General features: G+C 55.1%; 1 protein-coding gene and 1 long non-coding RNA gene across 3 annotated transcripts; one reads left to right on the forward strand and one right to left on the reverse strand.

The window, feature by feature from the left end:
- Nucleotides 1–4,112: 4,112 nt before the first annotated feature.
- Nucleotides 4,113–26,229, forward strand: LOC132415233 (multidrug and toxin extrusion protein 2-like). Its single transcript, XM_059998466.1, has 17 exons — nt 4,113–4,238; nt 5,056–5,157; nt 5,377–5,445; nt 6,107–6,255; nt 6,925–6,967; nt 9,665–9,709; nt 9,882–9,979; nt 10,238–10,335; nt 10,949–11,062; nt 11,691–11,758; nt 12,849–12,957; nt 13,599–13,674; nt 13,957–14,026; nt 23,569–23,701; nt 23,772–23,866; nt 25,069–25,159; nt 25,969–26,229. The coding sequence occupies exons 1-17, from the start codon at nt 4,116–4,118 to the stop codon at nt 26,187–26,189; spliced, it is 1,704 nt and encodes a 567-aa protein (XP_059854449.1). The 5' UTR covers nt 4,113–4,115; the 3' UTR covers nt 26,190–26,229.
- On the reverse strand, nt 12,426–14,567 carry LOC132415234 (uncharacterized). Of its 2 annotated transcripts, none has more exons than XR_009517109.1 (4): nt 14,113–14,567; nt 13,938–14,008; nt 12,829–12,974; nt 12,426–12,555 (listed from the first exon to the last, which is right to left on the reverse strand). It is a non-coding gene; the product is annotated as an uncharacterized lncRNA (long non-coding RNA). The 2 variants fall into 2 exon arrangements; XR_009517108.1 differs by having other exon boundaries at nt 12,829–12,989.
- Nucleotides 26,230–27,428: the final 1,199 nt, after the last annotated feature.

Genomic DNA, 27,428 nt, shown 5'->3' on the forward strand with positions numbered 1-27,428 from the left:
AATTCAGTCAAGGGTTAGAACTGCTGGTTTAACCCCGAATTTGGTATTCTCATCCCCTGGAGATGAGCTTAAGCATGGGTGTGTGTGATACTAGAGGAAGTTAGTTGGGGAACTTCTGGGAAACTTATCTTGCTCCCCAAAGTGGCCTGAGACAGAGATTTGAATATGGGTGTTGTCACAGGTGGGGGTGAGGGGAAGGGAATGAGATGCTCGGGGCTGCTGCAGCCATTTTGTAGTCATGGAGGAAAGCCAGGGGAGCACAGCTGAGCCGACTGATCCACATACACTATGGATCTGACTTCCTGTACCAGTACAATACACAAAGCCTACATTTTCTAATTTGTTCCATCACCTCGATCTTGATCCTGCCCCTACCTACGATGCTTTTTTTTTTGGAGGGCGTACCTCCCACAGGGCTACACACTGCGGTCCCCCTTCCACCTCCTGCCCAGCACTCCCCTCGTGAGGGTGTCTTTGGATGGATGGGCTGAGAACACAACCTAGGCTGCCTCATAGCAGCACCCCTGGGGCAGGAAGGCTGCCCAGACCTCTGGTTGTCACAGGCTTTGGGTGCCTGAGTAACGAAGGTTTTCCTCCCCTTTTTCTAGACTGTTTTAAAATGTAGGTTTTATTATTATTCAGGGATGGCAGGGCCAATAGATCAGGAGACGACCACTCACAGTTCCCAAGAGGTGGGGACATGACATACAGGCCACTAGGGGAAGCACCAAGGTCAGTCAGGAGGGGAAACGTGGGCAAGAGCCTTTCCCGTACTTTCTGGGGAGTAAACAGCTGAGGCAGGGCAAACGGGCTTCAGATTGGCTCGTTTGAATAACCTCGGCCGGCTCTGAGGCCTACGACTGTGCCGAGGTGTCTGGTACCTGCTCTGGGGTGATTAAGGCAGCTGGATGGTGGCCCAGAACCCTGAGGGACATGGTGGCTGGTTTGCTGTGAAAGGTGCAGAGTTGTTTGCTCTTGTTTGCAGGCAGAGTTGTTCGTATCTCTGGGAATGGGCTGGCCCTGGAGGGTTAGTCCCTTCAGGGTCAGCAAGGCCCTCCATGTCTTTTCATGGCTTGATAGCCCGTTTCTTTTTAGCACTGAATAGTATTCATTTTCATTCTTGTAAACTTCTCCCCGGCTGGAAATGCACCCCCCCATCTTTTGGGCTTTGGGAGCCCTTGAACTTGGCAGGTCCCCCATGAGGACCTCCAGTCACTGTTGAGGCTTGGCCATCCCCAACCCTTGCCCACCTTGACGTCCCACCAGGACCTGAGCCCAGGCGTTTCTGTGGGGAAGGTGCCTAGTGAAGTCTGGCTGGAGGAGGGAGGGGTGAGGGATGGAGGAAACAGGGGTTGGGCGGAGGTAGAGAGGGAAGCGGTTGCCAGATCTGGGGGGGTTGGGGGCTCAGGGGTGGCCTTGGGCATTTTGCAGGTGTTGGTCCTGACCAGCTGTCCTTTGCCCTGATGATGTATGGGGAGCTGAGGGACCAGGCCAGAGTCCCTCCCTCCCCAGTGGAGAGCTGGGTGTTTGCCAGTCACAGGGCAGGGAGGAGGGGTCAGAGAGGAACATTGGCCCCCTGGCCTGGGGGTGCAGGGCTGAGCGCAGCCAAAGGGCAAATGCAACGCCTTTGGGCCTGGTGAAGTGTAACCAAGTGAGGAAAGGTTTGCAGGGGCCCGGCCCCAGCTGTGCCTCGCAGGTCCCTGGGCTGTCAGTTACCTGAAGGCAGGGCCCACAGGCCAGGCCTACCCCCAGGGGGACTCGACCTCTTGGTGCTGCAGGAGTTGCGGCCGGAGACGGCGTCCTCCTTGGATGGCTCTGTGCTGGCATCTGGTGCAGTGGGCCTGTGGCAACAGGGGAGCCCGAGGTCCGCCCCCCACCCCCGAGGTTGCTAGGCCACCCAACTTGTCCAGGCCAGTGGCTTCTGTTCCGGTTCCACACATGCTTCCTTACTGAGTCACTGAGCCCTTCGGGGCATGCTCCAGTGCCTTGTGGCACAATGAGGCTGCCGGGCACCGGAACCAGCTCCAGGGGAGACTCCCTCTCCTTGGTTGCAAGCCTCCCTGACCCCAGTGTGTGTTGGGGGCTTGCAGTGACTCTCCACCCCCTTCCCCTCACCACCCCCACCATTCCCAGGACCTGGTAGCTTTGGGTCCTTCTTCCCTGTGAGGGTCCTCGGCAGGCCTGAGCCCCTCACCGCTCTGCCCTCGTTCAGGGTCGGGGCATGGGGAGGGGGACAGGAGGGGAGAGGATGGAGATGGGACAGAGGAGGGGGCAGGTCCCAGAAGCTGCAGGGTCTCCAGCTCCTCCCGTCAGGAGGTGGACGCCGCTTCCTCTTGTGAGCATGGGCCAGCCCTGCGGTTAGCGATGGCCAACAGTCAGAGGTGACCTGTGAAACTTCCCAGCTGGGTGTTGACATGGACGCGGCTTCCTCTTGCACTCCTGGAACGTTCCCTCGTTGGGCCAGCTCCACACCATGAGATGCCAGGCTGCCCAGAGAGGTCCCGTGAAGGAAGACGGGGCCCCAGCGGAGTGCCCACTGACCACAGGCATCCACAGTGGACCATTCCACCCAGGCGAGCTTTGGGGCAACAGCGGACACACAGACACAGGTGCAGTACCCAGCTGATCCCAGCAGCCCACGTGATGTAAGTGGTGGCTGATCTAAGACACTTAAGTTTTGGGTATACAGGGGGTACCATTTTTTATCTGTTCAGCATCCCATCCTTTGGGGGAGCCAACCTGGCCCCCTCCAGGTGGTCCCCAGCCCCCCACCTTCCCACCCTTTCCCCTCTGTTGCCGTCACAGGTTGGCCCTGCCCGTCTTCCAGAATCTCCCTCTGGGGCTGGAGGTGTTTGGAGCTTAGTCATCTCGTGGGCTTGCCCTTAAAAGCCCGGGTTTTCTCATTCTAGCTGCTCAGCTTGCTTCTAGGTCACGTGCCAACACTGGCCCCTCTCCCCCCCTCCCTCCACACCATCTCAAGTTAGTTTCTCGTGTTTCCACTAAGTAACCACGAATGACACAAACGTTGGCAGGAGGGAGGAGATGGGAGGCCACTGTGCCCTGGGCCAGGGGCTTGGGGACAAGTTCTCACCTGAGAAGGGAGAGGTTCCCGAGGTCCCAGGGTCCGTGGCCCTGTTGCCGAGAGCTGAACTGCTGATCGTGTCCAGTGGGGGGTCTGCACGGCTGCCCCTGACAGCGGTGGGCCGTGGAGACGGGCTCGCCGACCCCGCAGTTCTCACCCGGCTGCGGGATGATGCGCAGGGCTGGTTGGCTGGCTGCTCTGCTCGGAGACTCCGTGCCGGCGCCCCTGGGCTGAAATCCTGGAAAACTGAACTGGGGGCAGAGCCCGCAGGCGCTGCACGTGGCACTGGCTGAACTTGCAGTCACTGCAACAAGAGTGGGGCGTTCGCTGGAAAAGGCTGGAAGCGGTTGTTTGAAAGTCAACACCTGGGAGGCCTGGGAAGCCCCCAACCCAGAGGGAGCAGTTCCCGCGCTGGTGGACGGGTCGGGAATTCCCACAGCTCTGCCTTGCTCCCAGAAGGCTCCGGGCAGCGATCCCGAGGGTAGCCTGGGGACAGAGAGCTTCCACAGAGGGAAATGGAAGGAGTCGTGGGTTTCCGTCACCATTTGTGAGACAAGGACCTGCCCTCTGGACGATGAGTGTGCCCTGCAGGCCGGTCCACTGAATGCCCTCCATCTGGGGGGGCAGAGAGCAGTTGGCCCCTCGTTAGAACTGGCCCTGGGCGCCCCCTCCACCTCACCCGCCCACCGGAACCTGGCTCTGCCACCCGGGAGTGCGAGTCTGCCTCTCTTCATCTGGGCCTGGGAGTCCTCAGGGCCCCCCAGGCCTGCCCACACCTGTTCCTCCTGGGCCTTTGCTGCTGAACCCCTGGGAGGGGTCAGCCTGGTGACTCTGGGGGCCCAGGGCTCTGTCCTGTCTGGGGCCAGTGGGCCAGGCAGCACGTGGGCCGGGGGGCAGGGCCGGTCCCTTGGGTGGCACGGCCCCTCCTCCCAGCCTTTACTCATTAGCCAGACTGTGTGGTGCCCCGGCCGGCTGGGCGAGGCTGGCTGCGTGGGTGCTCTGGCCTGTGGCGTGGCTGCTGCCCGGGCTTGGAATGGACGGCCCCCAGGACATGGTCCCCCCGGGCCGAGGGAGCCGCTGCCCTGCCCTCCGCAGGCTGGTCCCTGTCGGCTTCGGGGCCGAGGCGAGGACGCTCGTTGTCCTTTCTGGACCCCTGGTAAGGAGGCGGCGGTGGGTGGAGGGCCGCCACCCAGGCATGACGCGAGGGCCGGGCGGGGGCTGCTCACGACCTTGCCCAGAAACTGCCCATGATGACCGTGTCCAGGTGGCCCCAGGGGCTGCTGCCCAGAGCCTGGCAGGGCCTGACCCCCTCAGCAGCGGGCAGCCCCCCTCCTCCCCCCGCCCCCCTGTCAGAAGGGGCAGGCGTGTCCTTCGGGAACCCACGGGAAGGCTGGGCTGAAAGCCGAGAGGGTGAGTGAGGTCCCCTGCTGCAGGAGAAAGGCAGCCTCTGCCTGTTTTATTTCCAAAGGGAAAATGTCTTAGATGCATTTTTTCCTGACCGTAAAGACTTATAAATATGTGCTCGCTCTAAGAGTTTCAGTCAACACGAAAAGTTAGAAAACACTTCTTTCTAATCCCAGCCCCTGGACAGAGCCGTTCCTAAGGTTTTGGTGTCTTGAACCCCGCTCCTCTGTGCGTGGCCTGACGAGCTGGTGACGATAGCGTCGCCAGCGGTACCCTCTCCAGCCCCTGTGCTGGGTGCGGCTTGGCGGGGAGACCGGGGCTCAGGGGTTAACGCGGTTGTGCAGCGGGGGATGGGGTGGGACCCGGGCCTCCCATCACCCAGCCTGGCTGCTGCAGCAGCCTCGGCCGCATGCTCGCTCCCCCGCTCTGGGTGACTTGCCCTGTGGCCTCGAGGGGCTTTTGCGGGTCTTTGCTCCGCCTCGCAGGGCCTGGAGAGCCTCTCTGGTGGGGCTGGGCTGTGAGGGGTCGGCAGGACTGAGGGGCCCTTGACCGTGGCCGCCGTCCTCCAGTTCCTCTTCCAGATGCTGAACTTCATGACCTACGTCGTGAGCTCGGTGTTCTGCGGACACCTGGGCAAGGTGGAGCTGGCGGCAGTGACCCTCTCGGTGGCCGTGAGTACGGCCAGGGCCGCAGGGACCTTCCCCCCTGGGCTCCGGGGAGAAGAGACAGCCTAAGGGCACAGCCGGACCTCAGGGCCTCGCCCAAGGCACACCCCACGGCGCGGGCAGGGCCCGGCCAGGACGGGTCACGGGCTGCTGGGCACCCCCCAGGCGCAGGGTCCCCCCTCGGGCTCCGCCTGACAGACTGCGCTCCCCTGTGTGTGCCTCCAGTTCGTCAATGTCTGCGGAGTTTCCATTGGATTTGGCTTGTCCTCGGCCTGTGACACCTTAATGTCCCAGGTAGGTGGGCCTCCGAGAGCCTGGCGGGGCAGAGCCAGTCCTTCAGCTGCTGCAGAAACGGTGGGGCTGGGGGCCCACCTGAGGCCCCGTAATGTCCCCTGGATCTGGGAGCTCGTCAGGCCCTGGGCCGGGGCAGCTGTCCCTGGCATACCCACCCCCAAGGGCCACGTGCTGCAGGGACCAGACCCTCCCCTTGAAAAGAGCCCGGGCAGCCGGGGGAGAGAGCCCTGGAGGGAAAGACAGTCCCCTGACCTCGAGTGCGAGGGCCCACGGACGGGGCCTCCAGCTCTCGGGGGCCCACAGCCCAGCGGGGCTCGGCTCCGGGGGTCCCGGGCTCACGGTGGGCCTGACTGCCGCTCACCCCCAGGGAGACTTGGCAGGTGCTCTCGTGCCGGGAGGCGGGGGGCGATGCCTCCCCCATCGGGAGCTGTTGGCGAGCCAGGCACGACGGGCGGACAGAGGCTGGGGCTCAGCAAACAGCTGCTGCTGTCCCTATGTGAGCAGGCCGAGCCCCCGCAGTGGCTGCCCCGGGTGCGATGGAGGGCTGCCCCACCCCGCCCTGCCGGGAGCCTGCGGTGCCCGCCCGCCCCCCAGCCCTGGCAGGGCCCCCGGGGCAGCGGGCAGGTGCGCGGGGCGTGGGCGCTGACCCGCTGTGTTTCAGAGCTTCGGCAGCCCCAACAGGAAGCACGTGGGAGTCATCCTGCAGCGCGGCGCGCTGATTCTGCTGCTCTGTTGCTTTCCCTGCTGGGCGCTCTTCCTCAACACCCAGCACATCCTGCTGCTCTGCAGGCAGGACCCGGCCGTGTCCAGGTATCCCGGGCGGGGGGACCCCTGGCGAAGCCCACCCCCGGGCTCCGCGCTTCTCTGGGCCCCGAGCCGTCTCGAGCGCGGCCCCTCTGGGACGTTGCGAGGTTGCTTTGGAGTTGCTCCCGCGCAGCCTGCTGCTCCAGCCGTGGCCAGCAGGGAGCAGACCAACGGCCAGTTTTAACTGAGGAGGAAAAGACAGGATTTGCGTGGTGTTTGTGTTTGTGTCCCAGCGTGTGCTTGGAGCCTCAGAGATGCTTTTTGAAGAAGTGAAGGGTGCACCACCCCAAATTCCAAACAGTGGAAACAGGACTGAGCCCGACTTCTGATGAATCACGTGCTTTGTTATTAATTTTAGATTTGGCCCCTCATGGGAACACCTTGCCCGTTTAATATTATGCGCATGGAATTTGGTTATTTCTTGATGTGATAGAACCTTTTTTCTCCCTTACAAACCACATGTCACCCCGAATTCAAGTTCCTCAGCCCTGAGACCCCGTGGTTGGGTCCTTGGGCCCCTCCTCCTGCGCCTTCCTAGCACATGGTGGCAGCCTCCCCCAACCACTGAGGTTCCACTTGACTTGGGGGTCTTGTCTCAGGGGTGAAGCCTGCTGAAGCCTCTCCTCACACCCGGGGGCGCAGGCTGCTCCGCTCAGAGCCCTGGTTCTCCCGCAGGCTGGCCCAGGAGTACGTGCATGTTTACATCCCAGCGCTCCCGGTAAGTCTTCTGCTGAACTTGGGGAGGTTGGGCCCACAGTCCCCGAGATTCTGGCTTTTTGCCTGTCTCCCCATCAGCTGGGGAGGCCATCGGCCCTCATGCTGGCGGCCGAAGGGGCCAGAGAAAAGTTCTCATTTTGGTTGGTGCAGATTGAACTTTTAAAAAGTAGCATGGGGACTTCCCTGGCAGTCCAGGGGTTAAGACCCCGCACTTCCATTGCAGGGGGCACAGGTTCAATCCCTGGTCGGGGACTGCAATCCCACATGCCGCGCAGCAAGGTCAAAAAAAAAGGAAAAAGTTATTACAATATTATTATTTTTTAAATGTAGCACAACATGTTTTTCTGATTAGAAAACCATTTATGGGAGAAATTCTGGAAAGCCTGGGGAAGAAAAAATTCAAATCTGTAATCCTACCACTCAGAGAGAACACAGGTTAATCCTTCTCTCCAGGATTATTTCTCTTCGTGGGCATGTGTGTTCAAACATACAGACTCATGTGTAGTGTGAAACGGGGCCAATGTGTGTATGTTGTATTATAACCTGTTTTTTCCCTTTCAAATAAATATGTCATTAGTCTCTTGATTGCCTTCCACAATCCATTTCAAAGGTGATGTGGTATCCCCTAGTGCCATAATTTATTAACCAATCCCTACATGTTAGGTATTTAGGTTGTTTGCAATAGTCACTATTATAAACTAGATTGTGATAAACATTCTTATAGAAAAATCTTTGTGAACATATGGAATGATTTCCTTAAGATGCGTTATTGGAATTAGAGTTGCTCTGTCAATGGCTTTTTTTTTTCCTTTTAATTAATTAATTAATTTTTTAAATTTTTGGCTGTGTTGGGTCTTCGTTTCTGTGTGAGGGCTTTCTCTAGTTGTGGCAAGCGGCGGCCACTATTCATCGCGGTGCGCGGGCCTCTCACTGTCGTGGCCTCTCTTATTGCGGAGCACAGGCTCCAGACGCGCAGGCTCGGTAGTTGTAGCTCACGGGCCTAGTTGCGCCCCGGCATGTGGGATCTTCCCAGACCAGGGCTCGAACCCGTGTCCCCTGCATCGGCAGGTGGACTCTCAACCACTGCGCCACCAGGGAAGCCCCGATACTTTTGACTTAGAGTTTTTAATGCATAGTAACAGTCCCATAAATCCCATCCTTTATGATGTCTGTCTTTGGGCTTAAAAACAATGAACCCATTGTAAATTGTAGAAGCATTTGCCTATATTTCCTCTGAACCCTTTCAGTGGTTTCTGTTGTTACATTTAAGACAGTAATCTAACAAACTTTTTCTAAGACTCATTGAATATTCTCTCCTTTCTCTGTTAATTTATTAAATACTAAATAAGCAGTCCATCCACTCCGATCAGTTTCTGAGATTCGAGACCTGCCCAGTGGTCTGTGTGTCCACCCCCAACCCATTGCTACACTGTTTGATTTGCTGTGGTTCAGTGCACGCGGTACCAGGTGGCAGTGCTGTTTTGGGGGAGTCCATCTTCTCATCTCCGGCACCCCCTATCCTCCTCTGCACACCAGCACTGGGGATAGAGCTCTTAAGGAGGGGGCTGGGAAGGGGGCGGGTCAGGGTGAATGCGTGCGGGGTGCCCACAGGGGATGCCAGGCCTGGCAGGGAGCCCCAGCCTCACCCTCCTCCTGTCTGGAAGGCCAGTGCCATGACCTCTTTGGGGCCTGGCCAGCTCCACATTTCTTCTGTATCATGGAAACCACCTGAAAAGTCTGGTTTTTCTCCTCCGAGCCTTTGGCTATTCAGACCAAGTGAAGGTATCTTGTCAAACAGGGCCATTGGGGCTGTGTCAGGAGGAAACATCACGTTATCACTGTGGCAGCAACTTTTTTATCTAATAAACAAAGTCCCTCCTGTACAATGGTGCTGCAGAGTTTAACTACCAATAAAATAAGAATCATAATGACTCTTAACGTTTACATGATGTTTACCTTATTCTTGGAGCACTTAAATGTGCCAAATACTGTTTTGTAAGCACTTTGCAATGTTAACTTTGTATATGAATGTATGTATAAATATTAGGGATTCACACGCATGTTATTGTGTGTGAGGAAACTGAGGCACAGAGAGGTTAAGTAACTTGCCCAAGGCCACACAGCTCACAAGAGGCAGAGCCAGCGTCTGAACCCAGCTCCTTGCTCTTGCTGACTGAGCGGTGCTGAAGAGAGGCAGAGGGCTGAGGGGAGGGTGCACAGGGGGTGCAGGCCCCAGGCCAGGCCTTGACAGAGGGCGGAAAGGATAGGGCAGTGCCCCCGACACACACACCGATGCACAGGCCCTCTCTGTCCTCGGCAGACGGGGAAAGGCCCACCACCCCCGTGGGGTCTCCAACCTGCTCTGCTGAGGCTGCTGCTGCCACACCCCTGGGTGCCCTCCCGCTCCCTCAGTCCAAGGCCTGCCCCCTCCAGGTCCTTGTCTCTGGCGGCTCGAGCCAGGCCCAGGGTGTCCCGACCTGTGGGTTTGGGCTCAGGAGCCCTGCGGCTCTCAGGCCACCTCCCTGCTGGTCCCAGGCCGGGGGCTGGAGCGCAGGTCAGCACACAGCCCATCTCTGGGGTCCCAGAGGTACCGTGGTGAGGCAGTTGCCCCACCTCAACTAAGAAGTGTCCGTTAGTGTCCGTCTGGTGGTGTTTTGGTAGTTGTTGCTTACTTCGCGTGTGTGTTTATTTTATACAGGCAAATTTTCTTTACAGCCTGCTGGCCAAATATCTGCAAAATCAGGTAGGGGTCCCTGGCCGGAGCTGCCCCCAGCCCCCACCCTGTTCCAGTGGGCGGGGTGCCCAGGGTCCCCTCTGCGCTTTGCCCCATCCTGATCGCCACACGGGGGCCCTCGAGGAGCTGCGTGTCCCCAGCCTCCGCCTACCCCCCTCAGTCTCACCCTCACCTACTTCAGGGCATCATGTGGCCCCAGGTCCTCAGCGGCATCGTGGGCAACTGCGTCAACGGGCTGGCCAACTACATCCTGGTTTCCGTGCTGGGCCTGGGGGTCAGGTGAGCACCGGGGCTGGGGGCCCAGCATCTGGGGGTCATGGGGAACTGGGGGCTGCTGTTCCCTGGGGTTCTGGGGACCCGCTGCCAAGGAGACGGGGTGAGGAGCCGCTGCCCGGCCTGCCCGAAGGGGCCCAGAGTGGGTCTCCCCCGGATGGGGCCCATTCCGGGATGGGGTGCCAGCAGAGCCAGGCCCGTGGCCCTCCCCGCCCGGGCCCGGACTCAGCCGTGGCCCCAGCCCTGCCGTCCCTGCTCTGCCAGGGGCTCGGCCTGTGCCAACACGGTCTCCCAGTTCACGCAGGCCGTCTTCCTGCTGCTCTGCGTCGTGAAGAAGAAGCTGCACCTGGACACGTGGGCAGGTGCGAGGGCCGCCCTTCCTGGGGGCGGAGCGGGCAGGTGGCAGGCGGGGCCCCAGCTGCAGCCCGTTGCAGGAGGCCTGGCCCGGGCCTGCCCGCAGGTCCCTCAGGGCCCCCTCCCCGGCCCCCCCCACCCCGCCCCGAGGCCCGGGCTTCCCCATCCAGTGTGCCAGGGGGCAGGGCCCTGCTGCGGACAGGCCCGGGGAGCGCTCTGCCGGCTCCCTGGTCTCGGGATGGACGAGCAGCACGGGTGGTCGGCAGCGGCGGTGCCCACGTTGTTCGCTGAAGCTTCACGACATCTCGTTAGCCCCGGTTATTTACGTGGAGGAAGCTGGTGCAGAGAGGGTTTGTCATTGGCCGCAAAGGCCAGAGGTGGTACGTGGTGGAGCCTGGACCGAACCCGTTCCCAGGCCTCAGGTCCTGAGCTCTTAGCCCCTGAGACAGCGCCAGGGGCACTGGCCAGGCATCCTCCTCCCCCCACGAGCCCCCACCAGCGCTGGGGCCGCTGGCTAGCCCCCCACAAGACGCCCAGGTGCCCGGGCCGAAGGCAGGGGGCGGGCCAGGGGGCGGGGCCTCAGGGTGGATCGTGGCTCAGCTGGCGGGCCTCTGCTCCTAGGCTGGTCCAGCCAGTGCCTGCAGGGCTGGGGCCCCTTCTTCCGCCTGGCCGTGCCCAGCATGCTCATGACTTGCATTGAGTGGTGGGCCTACGAGATCGGGAGCTTCCTCATGGGTACGTGGACAGCAGGGTGCGGGGAGCCGCGTGGGCCGCCCCCCAGCTCAGGAACCCCTCTCCCGGATGGGCGGTCTCCCAGCCCGGCCCGTCTCCCCACCAGGCCGTGAGCTCCCGGCGCTGCCCGGCGTAGGCCTGGTACTGAGTGGACGCCCGGGCGTGGTGGTCAGTCAACGAGGGAGTGAGGTCCCGCTGATGCGTGAGCAGCTGTGGGCATCGCCTGGCACGTTGTGTGCTCATCAGCAGACTCGGTCCAAACAGCCAGGGCTGGGGTGGCCCCTAGAGACCTTCCAGTCCACCCCTGACCCAATCGGAGATGATGAGAACGTGGACCCCAAGAATTAGGTGGTCCGGAGTCACCCGGCAGGGCTGAGAACTGAACTCTGCTTTCCTGCCCCTGGTCCAGTTTTTCCCTTCTTCATCACACCTCGTACACAGAGGAGAGACCCTGACCCTGTAACACCTGGGCAGGGGTCTCCTGGAGGGCTGGAGCCCAAGCGGGAGCGTCCTTTGCTGCATCTGCCCTTGGAAACCACTGGCCCCTTGGCCCCCGAGCGAGGGGCTTGCTGTCAGCCCAGGGCTGTGGGCTGGCCGGCTGGGCACTCACCATGTCCCCCGCCACCCCCAGGCCGGCTCAGCGTGCTCGACCTCTCTGCGCAGGCCATCATCTACGAGGTGGCCACTGTCGTCTACATGGTGAGGCTCGATGGGGACGCCTTCGCCATGCCCTGCCCCCAGCCCGGCCCCCTGACGGCCTGGGGGTGTCAGAGGAGGGGGGGGCTGTCCCCTCAAAGTCTGTCTCTGTCTCCCGAGGGACCCTCTGGACCTCCTGCACCCGCCAGGCCCAGGCGCTGCCAGACACACGTGGCCCACGGCTGCTCTGCTGAATTCACGATGTTGCAATTGTTTTGAATTAATTAGCACCATTTAAAATCGGGAGATTTCACATGACAATCTAGATACGGGCATTTCTTTGAAAAATGGGACATGCCATTTAGCAGTGAGCCCACGTTCCTGCACACCCCAGCTGGTGGGCGCTGGGGAACAGTGGCCCTCGTGAGGGCATTTCCTCGCGTCCACCGTGGACCCCGCAGCTCCTTCCTCTCCCCCGGACACGTGGGTTGGCCCGTGTCACTCGTGTAGCATTTGCCGGCCTCTTGGGCCATGCAGTCTGTGACCCTAGCTTTAATCAAAAATCATCACGCACTAATTTATAAGGTGATTCTTGTTACGGATGGCTTCCGCTGAATCTTTTCTTCTCACAGGGAGCTTTTCTAACATAGTTAAGACCACATCCACCTCTTTTTTTATTAATTTTTATTTATTTATTTTTGCGGTACGCGGGCCTTTCACTGTTGTGGCTTCTCCCGTTGCGGAGCACAGGCTCCGGATGTGCAGGCTCCGGATGTGCAGGCTCAGTGGCCATGGCTCACGGGCCCAGCCGCTCCGCGGCATGTGGGATCTTCCCGGACCGGGGCACGAACCCGTGTCCCCTGCATCGGCACGCGGACTCTCAACCACTGCACCACCAAGGAAGCCCCCACATCCACCTCTTTAACATGCGTTTACTCCTGAGTTTCCGGCAGCGCGTTGATTTCGGTTGCCTGTGATGTCTGGCGGCCTGGCCTGGTGGGTTTGGCCCTGGGTAGCCCAGCCCACCTCCCAGGTCTCGCCTGTCGCCAGCAGCCTCGCGGGCCCCGCCCCCCGGGACACATCCTGCCTCCCTCTCGGCCCCCGGGGCAGGAGGGGGGCTCTAACCACCACACCTTCTTTTCTGTGATCCCAGATTCCCATGGGGCTCAGCATTGCAGTCTGTTTCCGAGTGGGGACGGCCCTGGGAGCCGCAGACACCGTGCAAGCCAAGCGATCTGCTGTCTCAGGCACCCTCTGCACAGGTGGGTGGGGTCGGGACCTAGGCGGGGGAGGGCTTGGGAGCCAACAGTTCACCTTCCAAACCTGTCATACCTGCCACGTGGCCTAGAGTAGCCCCTCTGACCAGCAGCAAGCCTGCTGTGCCCCTTCCGCTCCTTCCCTGCCGCTGGGGCTCTGGGCTGTCAGTTTCCATCACTTAGTGCGACTCTGGGAAAGCCGGTCCCCCTTTGACCCTGCCCTGCCGGCATTTCCACGAGCTTGGGACCTGCCCATCCCAGCCCTCAGAGTGGCCCCGTCTGTGTCCATCCTGCCTCTGCTTTCTGCAGCTGCCAGGCTCAGATCAGCTCCTCGTGCAGAGCAGTGGCTCTCAGGCTTCAGCCCTGGGGGTGGGGTAGGGGTGTGTGTGTGAAAACACAGAACCCCACCTGCCGGAGTTTCTGACTCCGTAGGTCGGAGGTGATGGTCTGAGAATATGCATCCTCTAACCAGCTACCAACGACGCTGCTGCAGCCGGTGCAGGGACCCCACTTTGCGAACCACAGGAGGAAAGGCGTTTCACATGTGGTGCCCTCCTTGCCAGACCACAAACGAGGGTCTTAGTCCAAGTGAACATGGGGTGGGGCTGGACGGGTGGAAGCTGGGCCGTGCCTTTGGTCTCTTACAGTTGGCACCTCGCTGGTCGTGGGCACCCTGTTGAGCCTCCTGAGGAGTAAACTGGGCCACATCTTTACCAATGACGAGTAGGTAATCAGTTCTCTCACTTCTGGGGATGCCAGGTGCTCCCCAGCTGGTCCCCAGAGACGCCCCCTCTACCGCTCACCTGTCGGTAGACAGGGCACCAACCAGGGGACAAGGTGAAATTTGGGGGCTTCTCGGGGGGTTAAGACGTGTGTCCCCCAGACACAGGGAAACTCAGAGACAGGAGCATCAGTTACGTTGGCGTGGGGCAGGGGCAGAATAGAAGGGACGCGAAGGGCGCTCCAAGGATGCGCTCGTGTCTTACCACTCCCGTTCTCCTGCAGGGAAGTGGTCGCCTTGGTCAGCAAGGTCCTGCCGCTTTACGTCGTCTTCCACCTGTTTGAGGCAGTCTGTGTGAGTCCTGCTCTGACCCGCCCCCCCACGTTCACACACCCTCCCCGAGGCTGGTCAGGTGGTCAGGGCTGTGAGCGTTAGCTCACCGATTCGCAGAGAGGGCTGACCGGAGAAGAAGCGCCCGAAGTGTCCGCTCGTGTTGGTTCTGTCACTCAAAATAATGAGCCCCCTTCTGCTGTGCAAGTCCAACACGCCAGAGACGCACGCAGATGAGCAGAATCCTGAACACCGGCCCCAGTGTAAACTCACGAATCCGTTCCTTCCTCGTTCCCCCGAGCGGGGCCAGGAGCAGTCGCGCCAGTTGCCAGAGCAAAGGGACACTTTGGAGGAGTGGGTCGGCCCAGAGTACAGCGGGCCTGACTTCCTGCTCCTGTGATCGCTAAAGGGCAGGTCTCGTTTAGTGCAGGTTTGAACTATGTGAACTTTTAAAAGCGTGGCAGAAAGAAGGAAAGCACTGAAGTCTCATTTGATAAGCAGAATTTTGAAATTCTGGGTCTTCTACGTCACATCTCGGGTCCCGTGAATCTTTCAGGAAGGCATCCCGAGCGTAAAACCCACATCTCTTCGTGGAGTGAGTGCTTAGCTAGCAGCCAGAGCACTGGGGCAGACACCTGCGCGAGAATTACTATCAACTCTTACGGAAAATAAATAACCTTGGGAGAAACTATGCGTGCAGGATTTTTCCAAAAGCCCCAGTGCTCTCTGCCCAGTTCTCTGTTTGTCCCAGGACTGGCCTTTGAACTTAGCCGGGCAGATACCTGGCGCACGTTTCTGACCTCAGCAGGACCGCTTGCTCTGGGCTGGTTTTCGGGATCAGATCCATAGCTTTTACCGCAGAACGTTAAGAGAAACTAGCTTATGGGTTCTGTTATTGCTTTTGTCATGGGCTGGTGTTAAGGACACTATTATTACTTTTTCTCTAGCTCCAAGGTGAGGCCACGGCTGAGAGATTCCTCCTGCAATGTAAGGTCGGGGGGTGCTCTGGCTTCTAAATGTTCTGAAGGCAGCACCTCTCCGTTCAGTTTGCCCACCAGGGAACCCGAGGCAGATGTGCAGTTAGCAATTGCAAGGGACCTTAGAGCTTGTGTATCTGCATCTATCATCTTTCCCCCTGGCTAGATCTATATCATTCTTTTTTTTTTTAATTAATTAATTTATTTATTTTTGGCTGCATTGGGTCTTTGTTGCTGCGTGCGGGCTTTCTCTAGTTGCGGCGAGCGGGGGCTACTCTTTGTTAAAGTGCGTGGGCTTCTCATGGCGGTGGCTTCTCTTGTTGTGGAGCATGGGCTCTAGGTGCACGGGCTTCAGTAGTTGTGGCATGTAGGCTCAGTAGTTGTGGCACGTGGGCTCAGTAGTTGTGGCATGCAGGCCCTAGAACGCAGGCTCAGTAGTTGTGGCGCACAGGCTTAGTTGCTCCATGGCGTGTGGGATCTTCCTGGACCAGGGCTTGAACCCGTGTACCCTGTACTGGCAGGCGGATTCCTAACCACTGTGCCACCAGGGAAGACCCAATCTCTACCATTCTTAATTTATGCGTTCCATGGACCTACTCTTTATTTTATATTTTTTATAACTTTCTTGAGTTTTAATTTACATACTATAAATTCATGCATTTTAAGTACATAAGTCAATCCTTTAAAATAAATTTATACTTGTGCAGCCAGCACTGCAATCCAGTTTTAGAATATTTTCATCACCCCCCCCAAAATTCCTGGGGCCTTTTTTTTTAATTAATTAATTTATTTTTGCTGCGTTGGGTCTTTGTTTCTGTGCGAGGGCTTTCTCTAGTTGTGGCAAGCGGGGGCCACTCTTCATCGCCTGTGCGGGCCTCTCACTATCGTGGCCTCTCTTGTTGCGGAGCACAGGCCCCAGACGCGCAGGCTCAGTAGTTGTGGCTCACGGGCCTAGTTGCTCCGTGGCATGTGGGATCCTCCCAGGCCAGGGCTCGAACCCGTGTCCCCTGCATTAGCAGGCAGCTCTCAACCACTGCGCCACCAGGGAAGCCCCATGGGGCCTGTTTTGAAGTCACTCCCTGCTCCCATGGCCAGCCCTAGGCAATCCACTGACTTGCTTTCTGTCTGTGTGAACTTGCGTTTTCTGAATATTTCATAGACGTGGAATCATATAGTATAATCATACAGTCTTTTGTGTCTGGTTTCGTTCACTTAGTGAAATGCTTTTGCGGTTTGTCCATGTTGTAGCATTTTTCAGGACTTCATTTCTTTTTTGTGGCCGAATGGTGGTCCATTGTGTGGCTGTAACATGCTTTGCCTACCCATTCATCAGGCGATGAACGTTTAGGTTGTTTTCAGTGTTGGCTGTTGTGACTAAGGCTGCTGGGAACACTCACGTACAAGTCATCATGTGCACGTATGTTTTTGCTCCTCTTGGTAGAGTCCTAGGATTTGACTTGTTAGGTTGAAGCATAAGTTTATTTTTAACTTTCTAAGAAACCATTAATCTGTTTTCCAAAGCAGCTGTACCATTTTACATTCCCACCCGCAATATATGGGGATTCCAGTTCCTCCCCCTCCCTTGCCAATTCTTGGTATTGTTTGTCTTAAAACTTTAAAAACAGATTTTATTGTTAAGACCGGTTTTGGGTTTACAGAAAGATTGAGAAAATACAGCGAGTTCCCATAAACCCCTCTCTCTCTTCCTTTCCCCTTTTATTTACATCCGGTATTAGTGCAGGACATTTGTTTAGCTGAAAGAATATTGATACATTATAATTAAGTCCAAAGTTCTCCATAGGGTTCATTGCTGGCCTTGTACATTCTATGGATTTTGACAAAGGTATAATGACATGGACTCACCATTATAGAATCATACGAGATACAAACTACTATATATAAAATAGATAAACAACCAGGTCCTACGGTATAGCACAGGGAACTGTATTCCACATCCTGTAATAAACCATAGTGGAAAAGAATATATATATCTATATCTGAATCACTTTGCTGTACAGCAGAAACTAACACAACATTGTAAATCAACTATACCTCAATTAAAAAAAAAGAATCATGGGAGGTCCCTGGTGGCCTAGTGGTTAGGATTTGGCACTTTCGTTGCCGTGGCCCGGGTTCAATCCCTGGTCAGGTAGGGCCAAAAAAAAAAAGGAATCATATGCATAATTTCACTGCCATAAAAATCCTCTCTGCTCCCCCTGTTCATTCCTCCCCTTCTCCCGCTGTCCCCCTCCCTCACCCGCTGGCCATCTCTGACCTTTTTATTGTCTCTGTAGTTTTGCCTTCTCCATTGTCTTATAGTTGGAGTTAAACAACACGTAGCCGTTTCAGGTTGGCTTCTTTCGTTTAGTCATGTGCACGTAAGGGGCCTCCACTGGGTCTTTTCATGGCCTGACAGCTTGTTTCTTTTTAGCACTGATGCTTCACTGTCTGGACGGACCACATTAAAGGACATGGTGGTTGCTTCCAAGTTTGGCGAATTCTGAATAAAGCCGTGAACATTATTGTGCAGGTTTTTGTGTGGACATAGTTTTCAACTCTTTCCGCAAATCCCTGGCTGCATGATGGTTGGATAGCATGGTGCTATTATGTTTAGCTCTGTAAGAAATTGCCCTACTGCCTTCCAAAGTGGCTGCACCATTTTGCACTCCCATCAGCGATCGGTGAGAATTCCTGTTGCTCTGCATCCTCGCCGGAATTCGGTGTTGTCAGTGTTTTGATCCTAGTCGTTCTAATGGGTGTGTAGCGGTGTCTCATTGCTGTTTTAACTTGTAACTTGCGACTGACGCGTAATGTGGAGCATCTTCTCATACGCTTATTTGCCGTCAGTGTGTCTTCTTTGGTGAGGTGTCTGTTCAGAGCCCATTTTAAGATTGGCTTGTTTTCTCATTGTTGTGTTTTAAGAGCTTTTGTTTAGTTTGTTTTTAATTTCTATTTTTATTGGAGTATAGTCGATTTACAATGTTGTGTTAGTTTCAGGTGTACAGCAAAGTGATTCGGTTATACATATATACATTGTAAAATGTATTCTTTTCCATTATGGTTTATCTCAGGATATTGAACATAGGTCCCTGTGCTATACAGTAGGACCTTGTTGTTTATCCATCCTATATATAATAGTTTGCATCTACCAACCTCAAACTCCCAGTCCATCCCTCCCACACATCCCTCCCCCAATAATTCTTTATATGTTCTACACATAAGTCCTTTATCAGGTATATGATTTGCAAGCCCAGTCTGTGGCTTGACTTTAATTTTCTTATTTATTTATTTATTTATTTTAAAAAAATAACAGTTTTTATTTTTGGCTGCATTGGGTCTTCGTTGCTGTGTGCGGGCTTTCTCTAGTTCCGGCGAGCGGGGGCTACTCTTCGTTGTGGTGTGCGGGCTTCTCATTGCAGTGGCTTCTCTTGTTGTGGAGCACGGGATCTAGGTGCACAGGCTTCAGTAGTTATGGTGCGTGGGCTCAGTAGTTGTGGCACACGGGCTTAGTGGCTTCGTGGCATGTGGGGTCTTCCCGGACCAGGGCTCGAACCCGTGTCCCCTGCATTGGCAGGCGGATTCTTTTTTTTTTTTTCTTTTCTGTACGCGGGCCGCTCACTGCTGTGGCCTCTCCCGTTGCGGAGCACAGGCTCCGGATGCGCAGGCTCAGCGGCCATGGCTCATGGGCCCAGCCCCTCCGCGGCATGTGGGATCTTCCCGGACCGGGGCACGAACCCGTGTCCCCTGCATCGGCAGGCGGACTCTCAACCACTGCGCCACCAGGGAAGCCCGGCAGGCAGATTCTTAACCACTGCGCCACCAGGGAAGCCCCCTCATTTTCTTATCTTTTGAGCTGCAAAAGTTTGCACTTTTAATGTAGTCCAGTTTCTCATTTTCTTTTCTTTTCTGGCTCACGCTTTTGCTGTCATATATAAGAAATCTTTGCCTAACCCAAGGTCACAAAGATTTTCTCCTATGAATTCTTCTAGACAGTTTATAGTTTTAGGTCCTACACTTACGTTTATGATTCATTTTGAGCCCATTTTTGTGTTTGGTACGAGGTAAGGGTCTAAGTTTATTTTTTTGTGTGTGGGTATTCAAGAGTCCCAACACCATTCTTGGTGTGTGAAAGGCTATTCCCTCCCCAGTGAATTATCTTGGCACTTTGGTCAAAAATCAATTGGTTGTAAATGTAGTGATTTATTTATAGATTCATAATTCTGTTTCACTAATTCATATGCCCATCCTGTGGCAATACTACACTGTCTTAATTACTGTAGCTTTATAGTGAGCTTTGAAATAAGTTAGTATAAATCTTCCAACCTTGTTCTGTCTTCTTAATTGCTTTTGTTCTTCTAGATCCTTTGCACTTCCATATGTATGTTAGAACCAGCGTGTTAATTTCTACTAAAAAGCCTGCTGGGATTTTGAAAGGAATTGTATTGACTCTGCAGAGCAACTTTGGGAGAATTGTCATCTTAACAGTATTGTTAAAATGGACATGGAATGTCTCTCCGACTAGTTAGATTTTCTTTAATTTACCTCAGCAATGTGCTGTAGTCTTCAGTGGTCAAAACCTGGCACTACTTTTGTTAAATTTATCCCCAAATATTTTGTTCTTTTTGATGGTATTATGAATGGAACTCTTAATTTCATTTTTAGGTTGTTCATTGCTAGTTTATAGAAAGATAATTGATCTTTGTTTATTGCTCTTTTATCCTGTGACCTTGTTAAACTCATTCTGGTAGTTTTTGGTGTGTGGAGTCCTTAAGGTTTTCTCCATATAGGATCATGTCATCTGTGAATAAGGAGTTTTACTTCTCCCTTTCCGTCTGGCTAAACCTCCAGTACGATGTTGAGTGGAAGTGGCAAGAGCATACACCTGTGCCTTGTTCTCGATGTTAAAGGGAAAGTATTCAGCCTTTCAGCATTAAATATGTTATCTGTAAAATTTTTATACATGCCCCTTATTGAGGCTGAGGAAGAGCCCTTCTCCTAGAAACATTTTCTCATGAATGTGTGCTGGATTTTGTAGAATGCTTTTTCTGTATCTACTGAGATAATCACATGGTTTTGTCCTTTATTACTATGGTGTAATTACATTAATTGATTTTCAGATGTTTTACCTTGCATTCCTGGGATAAAACCCTCCTGATCATGGCGTGTGTCTTTTCTAATATATATCACTGAATTTGGTTTCCTAGTATTTTGTTAAAGATTTTCCATCTACATTCATGAGAGATATTGGTCTGTGATTTTTATCTTTTCCTTTGTGATATCTTGATCTGGCTTTGGTATCAGCGTATCATTGGCCTCCTGGAATGATTTTGAAAGTGTTCTCTCCTCATACCTATACATTTTGAGTTTGTGAAGGATTGGCATTATTTCTTCTTTAAACATGTGATAGAATTCACCAGTGAAGCCATCTGGGCTTTTGTCTGGCTTTTGTCAGAAGATTTTTAACTAATTTAATTTATTTACTTGTTATAGATCTATTCACTTTCTGTTTCTTTTTTAAAAAATTTATTTATTTTATTAATTTATTTTTGGCTGCGTTGGGTCTTTGTTGCTGTGCGCAGGCTTTCTCTAGTTGTGGCGAGCGGGGGTTACTCTTCGTTGCGGTGCGCGGGCTTCTCATTGCAGTGGCTTCTCTTGTTGCAGAGCACGGGCTCTAGGCGCGCGGGCTTCAGTAGTTGTGGCACGTGGGCTCAGTAGTTGTGGCTCGCGGGCTCTAGAGCACAGGCTCAGTAGTTGTGGCGCATGGGCTTCGTTGCTCCGCGGCATATGGGATCTTCCCGGACCAGGGCTTGAACCCGTGTCCCCTGCATCGGCAGGTGGATTCTTAACCACTGCGCCACCAGCGAAGTCCCTCAGTTTCTGTTTCTTGTTGAGTTTGTTTTAATAATGTGTGTTTTTCTAGGAATTTATTCACTTCAAGTAAATTGTCTAAATCTTTGGCATGAAGTTGCTCATAATATTCCCTTACAGTCCTTTTCTTTAGGGAAAGTAGTAATGTCTCTCCTTTCATTCCTAATTTTGGTAATTTGTGTCTTCACTTTCCTGTTTTCTTGGTCTTATTTTCCCAAGGTCACATCCTTAGTAAGTGTTTGTCAGTTTTGTGGATCCTATCAAAGAACTAGAATTTTGGTTTCATTGATTTTTCTCTGCTGTTTTCTGTTGACTGTTTCAATGAATTCCACTTTAATTCTTATGATGTTCATCCTTCTGCTTTATTCAGGCATAGTTTGCTTTTCTTTACTGGTTTCCTAGGGTGGAATATTAGGCTACTGATTTGAGACCTTTCTTTTCTAATATGGGCATTTTAAAGCTATACCTTTCCCTGTAAGTATTGCTTTAACTGCATCTCATAAATTTTGATATATTGTATTTTTTTCATTCAAAATATTCTAAAATTTCTCTTGTGATTTATTTTTTGACCCGTGGGTTGAGAAGTGTGTTGTTTAATTTCCAAATATTTGGGGGTATTTCCAAAATTCTTTCCGGTAGACATCTCTAATTTAATTCTGTTGTGGTCAAAGAACATCTTTTGTAGCAATCCAGTCTTTCTAAACATATTGCGAGTGCCAAGTCATAATCACTAGACCTCCAGGGATCTAGCTGTACTGAGGCCTGCTTGGTGATGTACCACAGGTCCATCCCAGAGAGCAGCCTTTCCCCAAGGCCTGCTGTTTTGTTTAGTCTTGCCTGTGATCCTGTCTCCTCCACAAACTGCAGCTGCTGTCTCTGCTCAGTGTTGGATTTTGTTTTTCTTGTTTTTAAGCTTAGCTTCCTAGGGGTCACCCCTATGTCTGCATAGCTCAGTGTTCAGCCAGTTACTGTTTGGAGGGGACGCTCAGGCACCTCTGACCGCTTGTAGGGCTTCTGTTCTCTGCTGAAGGAGCCGAGTATGGGCCGGGGCCCACGCGCAGTTCAGGCTGTTTTCGAGTCTGCCCCAGCTTTTACTTTCTTCTGGGTCCTCCTGTGTTTCTTCTGTGCATGTGCACAGGCTCCACCGTCCAGGATGTGTGGGAGGCTTGGGCCTGCTACAGCCTCTGCTACACGCATGCTCAGCTGCTGGTCCACTTGGGACGGAGAGCTTACCAAGCACCCCCTGCCCCAGCTGTTTCGTCTCATTGGAGCTCTCACTTGTCCACCGGTCCACTGCTGCTCCCTGACAGGCCCACAGCCTCAGGCTAGCGGGCCCACCGAAACTGTCTCTGTAATTCACAGTGCTCTAAAGGGCTTCTCAGCCTTGGCACTACTGACATTCTGGGACGGATAATCCTTTGTTGTAGGGGGGCTGTCCTGGGCACCGTAGGATGTTTAGCAGCAACCCTGTCCTCAGCCCGCTAGATGCCAGTGCACCCCCCCACCCCGAGTGGTGACAACCAAAACCAGCTCCAGACATTGCCACATGTCCCCTGGAGGGCAGAACCACCCCCCAGATGGAGAAATACTGGTCCAGAGCACATCAGTCGTAATTTGGCAGAAGTCTTTTTTTAACCAGAAAGGATCATGTTTTAGGTCATGATATATATTAACGAGAAACATGTGTGACATATTTTAAAGTTGAAGAGGCACACATCTCCTACGCCCAGTGCATTTACCTCCGCTCACATGTGGGAAAGCAAACCACACAATACTCCCCATCCCTCAGCTTAACAAAGGTAACCGAACATCTGCTGATCAATAGTGCTGACAGAGCACGCGCGGAGCCTGTAGTTCTTTAGCTCATTAGGTCTGGGATCGAGCTGGGAGGATGAGACAAGTGAAGAGGTGGTGCTTTCTGTAGACACGTCTCACGAGAGCGTCATCACGGGGGCAGCAGCGGGAAAGGCTGCCTCTTCCGTACGGCTGGCAGGAAGGCAGGATAATGCCCCAAAGACACCTACATTGTGACCCCCCGGACCTGTGGGCGTCACGTGGCAAAAGGGGTCTTTGCGGACGTGATGAAGCCGAGGGTCTTGAGGTGGGGAGACTGTCCTGGATTATCCAGGTGGCCCCGTGTTTTCAGAGGTCCTTAGAAGTCAGAGAGGGGGAAGCAGAGGTCAGAGCGATGCCTTTGCTGTCTGGGGCCCGCGGGCAGGAATGCAGGCACCTCTAGAAGCTGGAAAAGGCAGTGAAGCAGATTCTGCCCGGGGCCTCGAGAAGGAACCAGCAGCCCCACCACCTACAGCATAATGGGACCATTTCGGCCTTCTGCTCTCAGGAGCTGTAAAACAATCCGCGTGTTTTGTTTTAAGCCACCGTTTGTGGTAACTTGGTGCAACAGGAGACGTCCACACAGTCCATATGAAGCGAGTTCAGTTTCCCAAGCCGGTGGGTAGTCCGTCACCAACTTCACCTTCCCTCTCCAGGGAGGCAGTCTAGGTGTCGACCGGGGCTCTGGAGTTGTGTCCGAAATGCAGCAGCTTCTGTGTGACCCCGGGCAGGTCCCCGCTGGGAAGGAAGGGGGACAAGGGCCCATCCTGGTCCCGTGCTATGGACTTAAACGAGGCCATGCCCCGTAGATTCCTGCGGAAGCCCCCGCCGCTGAGACCCCCGTCAGCCTCAGCGTCACCAACCCCGGCCCCCTCTGCCTCCCCGCAGTGTCTCTACGGTGGGGTCCTGAGAGGGACCGGCAGGCAGGCCTTCGGGGCCGTCGTGAACGCCGTCACGTACTACGTCATCGGCCTCCCGCTGGGCGTCGTGCTGACCTTCGTGGTCGGGCTGGGGATCACGGGTACGTGGAGTTGGGGGAGGCGGGGCGCCCCGGGCGTCATGAGACGCTCCCACCGTCCCGTGTCCTGCAGGCCTCTGGCTGGGCATGCTGGCCTGTGTCTGCCTGGCCGCCGCGGCCTTCGTCACCTACACCGCCTGCATGGACTGGAAGCGGGCTGCGGAGGAGGTGAGTGCCGCCCCCCAGAACGCCAGCGGCGCGCCTCAACGTCTCCCGTCATGGAGACGGTGCGGTGTCTGCGGCGCCCCTTCCGGGTACCCCCCCCAGACCCACAAAGGAAACCTCAGCAGCCCGACTGCCAAAGGCCAGACTAAAGCCAACGGCTCAAACTCGTCTAAACGTGGGTGAGCCCCGAGGGTGCTGGGACCTTGGAAGAGGCGATGGCAGCACCCTGTCACCGTCCTCTCGGAAGAACTGAAACCTCAGAGGCATGAAAGCCACAGCTTAGGCTGCAGGCTGAGCGTGGAGGGGGTGCTCTCGGACCGAACCCCCGCAGAGTGGGGGTTTGCCTTCGTGGGTGGATCCAGGCCTCCTGACGTCTGAGAGAACGGATTAACACAGCCCTGGAACACCACCCCTGTGAAGTCCCGCAGAAGGGTGAACACGGGCAGACCTCGCTGCACTGCGCTTTGTAGATGCTGTGGTTTCTGCAAGTTGAAGGTCTGGAGCGAGCCTGCATTGAGCCCGTCTATCGGCGCCATTTTCCCCGCAGCGTTTCTCACTTCATGTGTCTCACGTTTTGCTAATTCTCATCATATGTCAGACCTTCTCATTATTATCTCCTTTATGGGGAGGGGTGATCACTGATCTCTGATGTCATTATTGCAAAAAGCTGATGACCTGCTGAAGGCTCAGGTGATGGTTAGCATTTTTTAGCAAAGAGGCACTTTTTTTTTTTTTTTTTTTGCGGTACATGGGCCTCTCACTATTGTGGCCTCTCCCGTTGCGGAGCACAGGCTCCGGATGCGCAGGCTCAGCGGCCATGGCTCACGGGCCCAGCCGCTCCGCAGCATGTGGGACCTTCCCGGACCGGGGCACGAACCCGCGTCCCCTGCATCGGCAGGCGGACTCCCAACCACTGCGCCACCAGGGAAGCCCAAAGAGGCACTTTTTAACTGCGGCAGGGACAAGGCTTTTTTAGACATGATGGGATTGTGTGCTTAACAGACTCCAGTATCGTGCAAACATCACTTCTATATGCACCGGGAAACCAGAGAACCCGTGAGTGGCTCTGTTGTGACATTCGCTTTATTGCAGTGGTCTGGAGCCTCCGAGGTGTGCCTGTGTGTGACCACGTCCTGCTCGGCCTGCAGGGCACAGCAGAGGCCGGGGTGGACCGCAGGCCGACCGGAGAACTCCGTCTCCTTCAGGTGCAGAAACGTGTGGGGCTGCCGCCCCAGGCCGCTGAGAGCACAGCCCCCAGCCTCAGACCCGGGCCTGAGAGAGCGGTCGTATCTTCAGGTAACGCTGCCCCGCGTGTGCGGGTGACTGGGAACTGCGCGAGCCCCAGCTGCCTTTCTCCCTCAGCGTGACAGTGACCTCCGTCCTAACGCCAGGAGAGTGACACTAACGTCCGCTATCTAAGAGGCCCCGGGAAGCAGGCCCCGTCCCTCCCCGGCCTGGGGGGCAGTGAGCCTCGGTTCCGTTCAGATGAGGGAGTGGGTTGAGCGCTTAGGTCTCTTCCCAGTCATCCTGCAAATGCAAAGGCAGGGGATGAGGTCAGAGCACGGGCCGTTGGACCCTAGAGCATGTTGTCAGCACTCACCTCCAGCCCAGGTGGGAGGCCTGCAGGCGTGGGTTGGGCAGGTCAGCCTGGCTCGACTCAGCAGCCTGCGGGTGCTTCCCGCCGACCCCCCGAACCCCACCAGGCGGCCGCTTTGCTGCCCTGGGGTGGGCGCTGGTTATCACGGCCCAAAGCCCCGGTTATCCCAGTGCCTGTGTGTCGTCTTGCGGTGGGGAACCAGCTGCAGACTCTATGGGTTTCACTTGTCACGAGGGAACGTGCAAAGGCAGCTCGACTAAGCGTTTCATACGTGCCCTGAGGTCACTGGTGAAGGTTAGGCATCACACAGGCTCAGACAGGCACGCGCGTCTGATCTCATCTCACCTTAGCGACAGCCTTTCCTGCACATCCCACGTAGTTCTCTTCTCTGGTCGTGCCGTAGAGAAAAGGCGGGCGTCTCCTGCTGTGAGGGACAGGCGTTGATCGTGCACCTCCAAGCCACCCCCCACCCCACCCCCATGCTAAGCTGGCCCGTTTGCCTCTGCAGTGGCTATGGGCAGCCACCCTGGCGTGACCCTGACAATGTACTCAAGGCCGGAGGCCCATCTGGACCTCTTCGGGACTCCAGAAGCAGCCCAACCCCTGCCAGCTCCCCCTGGCAGACTGTCGGCCAAACAGCTGGCCATCCGCCGAGGGGCTGCTCTGGGGGCAGCGACAGGCACGCTGGTGGTGGGGCTTGTCATCAGGGTCCTGACTGCCAGGCCCTAGCAAGCAAGGAAGCAGAGTGGCTGCCCACCCCACATCCTCAAAAACAGACCTTTAGCCAGTGCCTCGTGTGATGTAACAGGTCTGAACTGCGGTTAACTGCTCTTTAGCAGACCTCAACTACCGGAAGACGAGGCTCCTGGGGTTGCTACCATTATTCAGTAACGTAAATGGCTTCAAATTGGAGATTTCAAGTCAAAACAAAATGGCAAATGGCGCCGTTACATTAAGAAGTACATATTTCTAGGCCGAGTCTGCCGCCCAAGTCTGTACACAAAGCCTTTGTGAAGCTCTGGAAAGGGGGCCAGTGGGCCCCGCGCGGAGACCTCCATCTGCGTCCTGCCCACGCACCCTCCGCAGATCCAGGCGCCGTGAGGCCCCGACCAGGGCCGGGCTGGTCACCTTTCCTTCAGTCCTCTCGTGGCATCCGCATTTTCACGTATCTCAGACCTTGAGAAACACCTTTCATATGGTAGCAATAAGATACAAACAAGGGCAGTGAAGCCCAGATCGTTGGGCCACGTGGCCTCAGGCTGGAATCTGATGCTAATCCAAGTTCTAGGATGCTTTTGAGGCCTGGGACTCGGGACCATTTCTGGGCTCCAGCCTGCACACCGCCACCCAGTGCGAGCAGCCTGGCCCCTGTCATCATCAGTCCCTTCAGCGTCAGTAGCTATAAACACACCCACAGACAGACGGATTTATTGATCAAGGTCAATAGGAAACAAGGATGCAGAGTGCGAACCCTGGTTCTGAAGAGTCAACATGCCATGGATCCTGCTGCAGGCCCTCCGCCCACAGGAAAGCAGAGGCCTGCATCCTCATGTGACATGAAGACAGCTTCTGCACCCAAACACAACAACCAGGTACGGAGCACAGAAGAGGCACGTCACGTGTCCTAAGGCTGAGAGGTATTGAGGAAAACGGACTCCATGCTCAAGTAAGTTCGGGAAACAACACACATCGGCACGTCAAAGGTTCTGTAGGCCTGGGATCTTTAAGATGCTGGTGTGCTTTACAAACCCCTTCTAGGCAGGGTCGGCAGTGGGGCCAGTTTTTGTGTAAAACCTTATGGGATTGGTGTCTCGTGAACGTGCTTACAGAAATACTTGTTTTGGGTCAGCAGATGGGGAAGGAGGATATAGTTGGGAAAAAAAAAACCTATCTACTCTATAGATTATTTTTAAAAACAACCCACAAATGACAAAGTAAAACTTGAGAAAAATCTTCTTGGCTGAGAAT

Source organism: Delphinus delphis, chromosome 19 (assembly GCF_949987515.2).
Source record: "Delphinus delphis chromosome 19, mDelDel1.2, whole genome shotgun sequence".
Taxonomy (NCBI): Eukaryota; Metazoa; Chordata; class Mammalia; order Artiodactyla; family Delphinidae; genus Delphinus; species Delphinus delphis.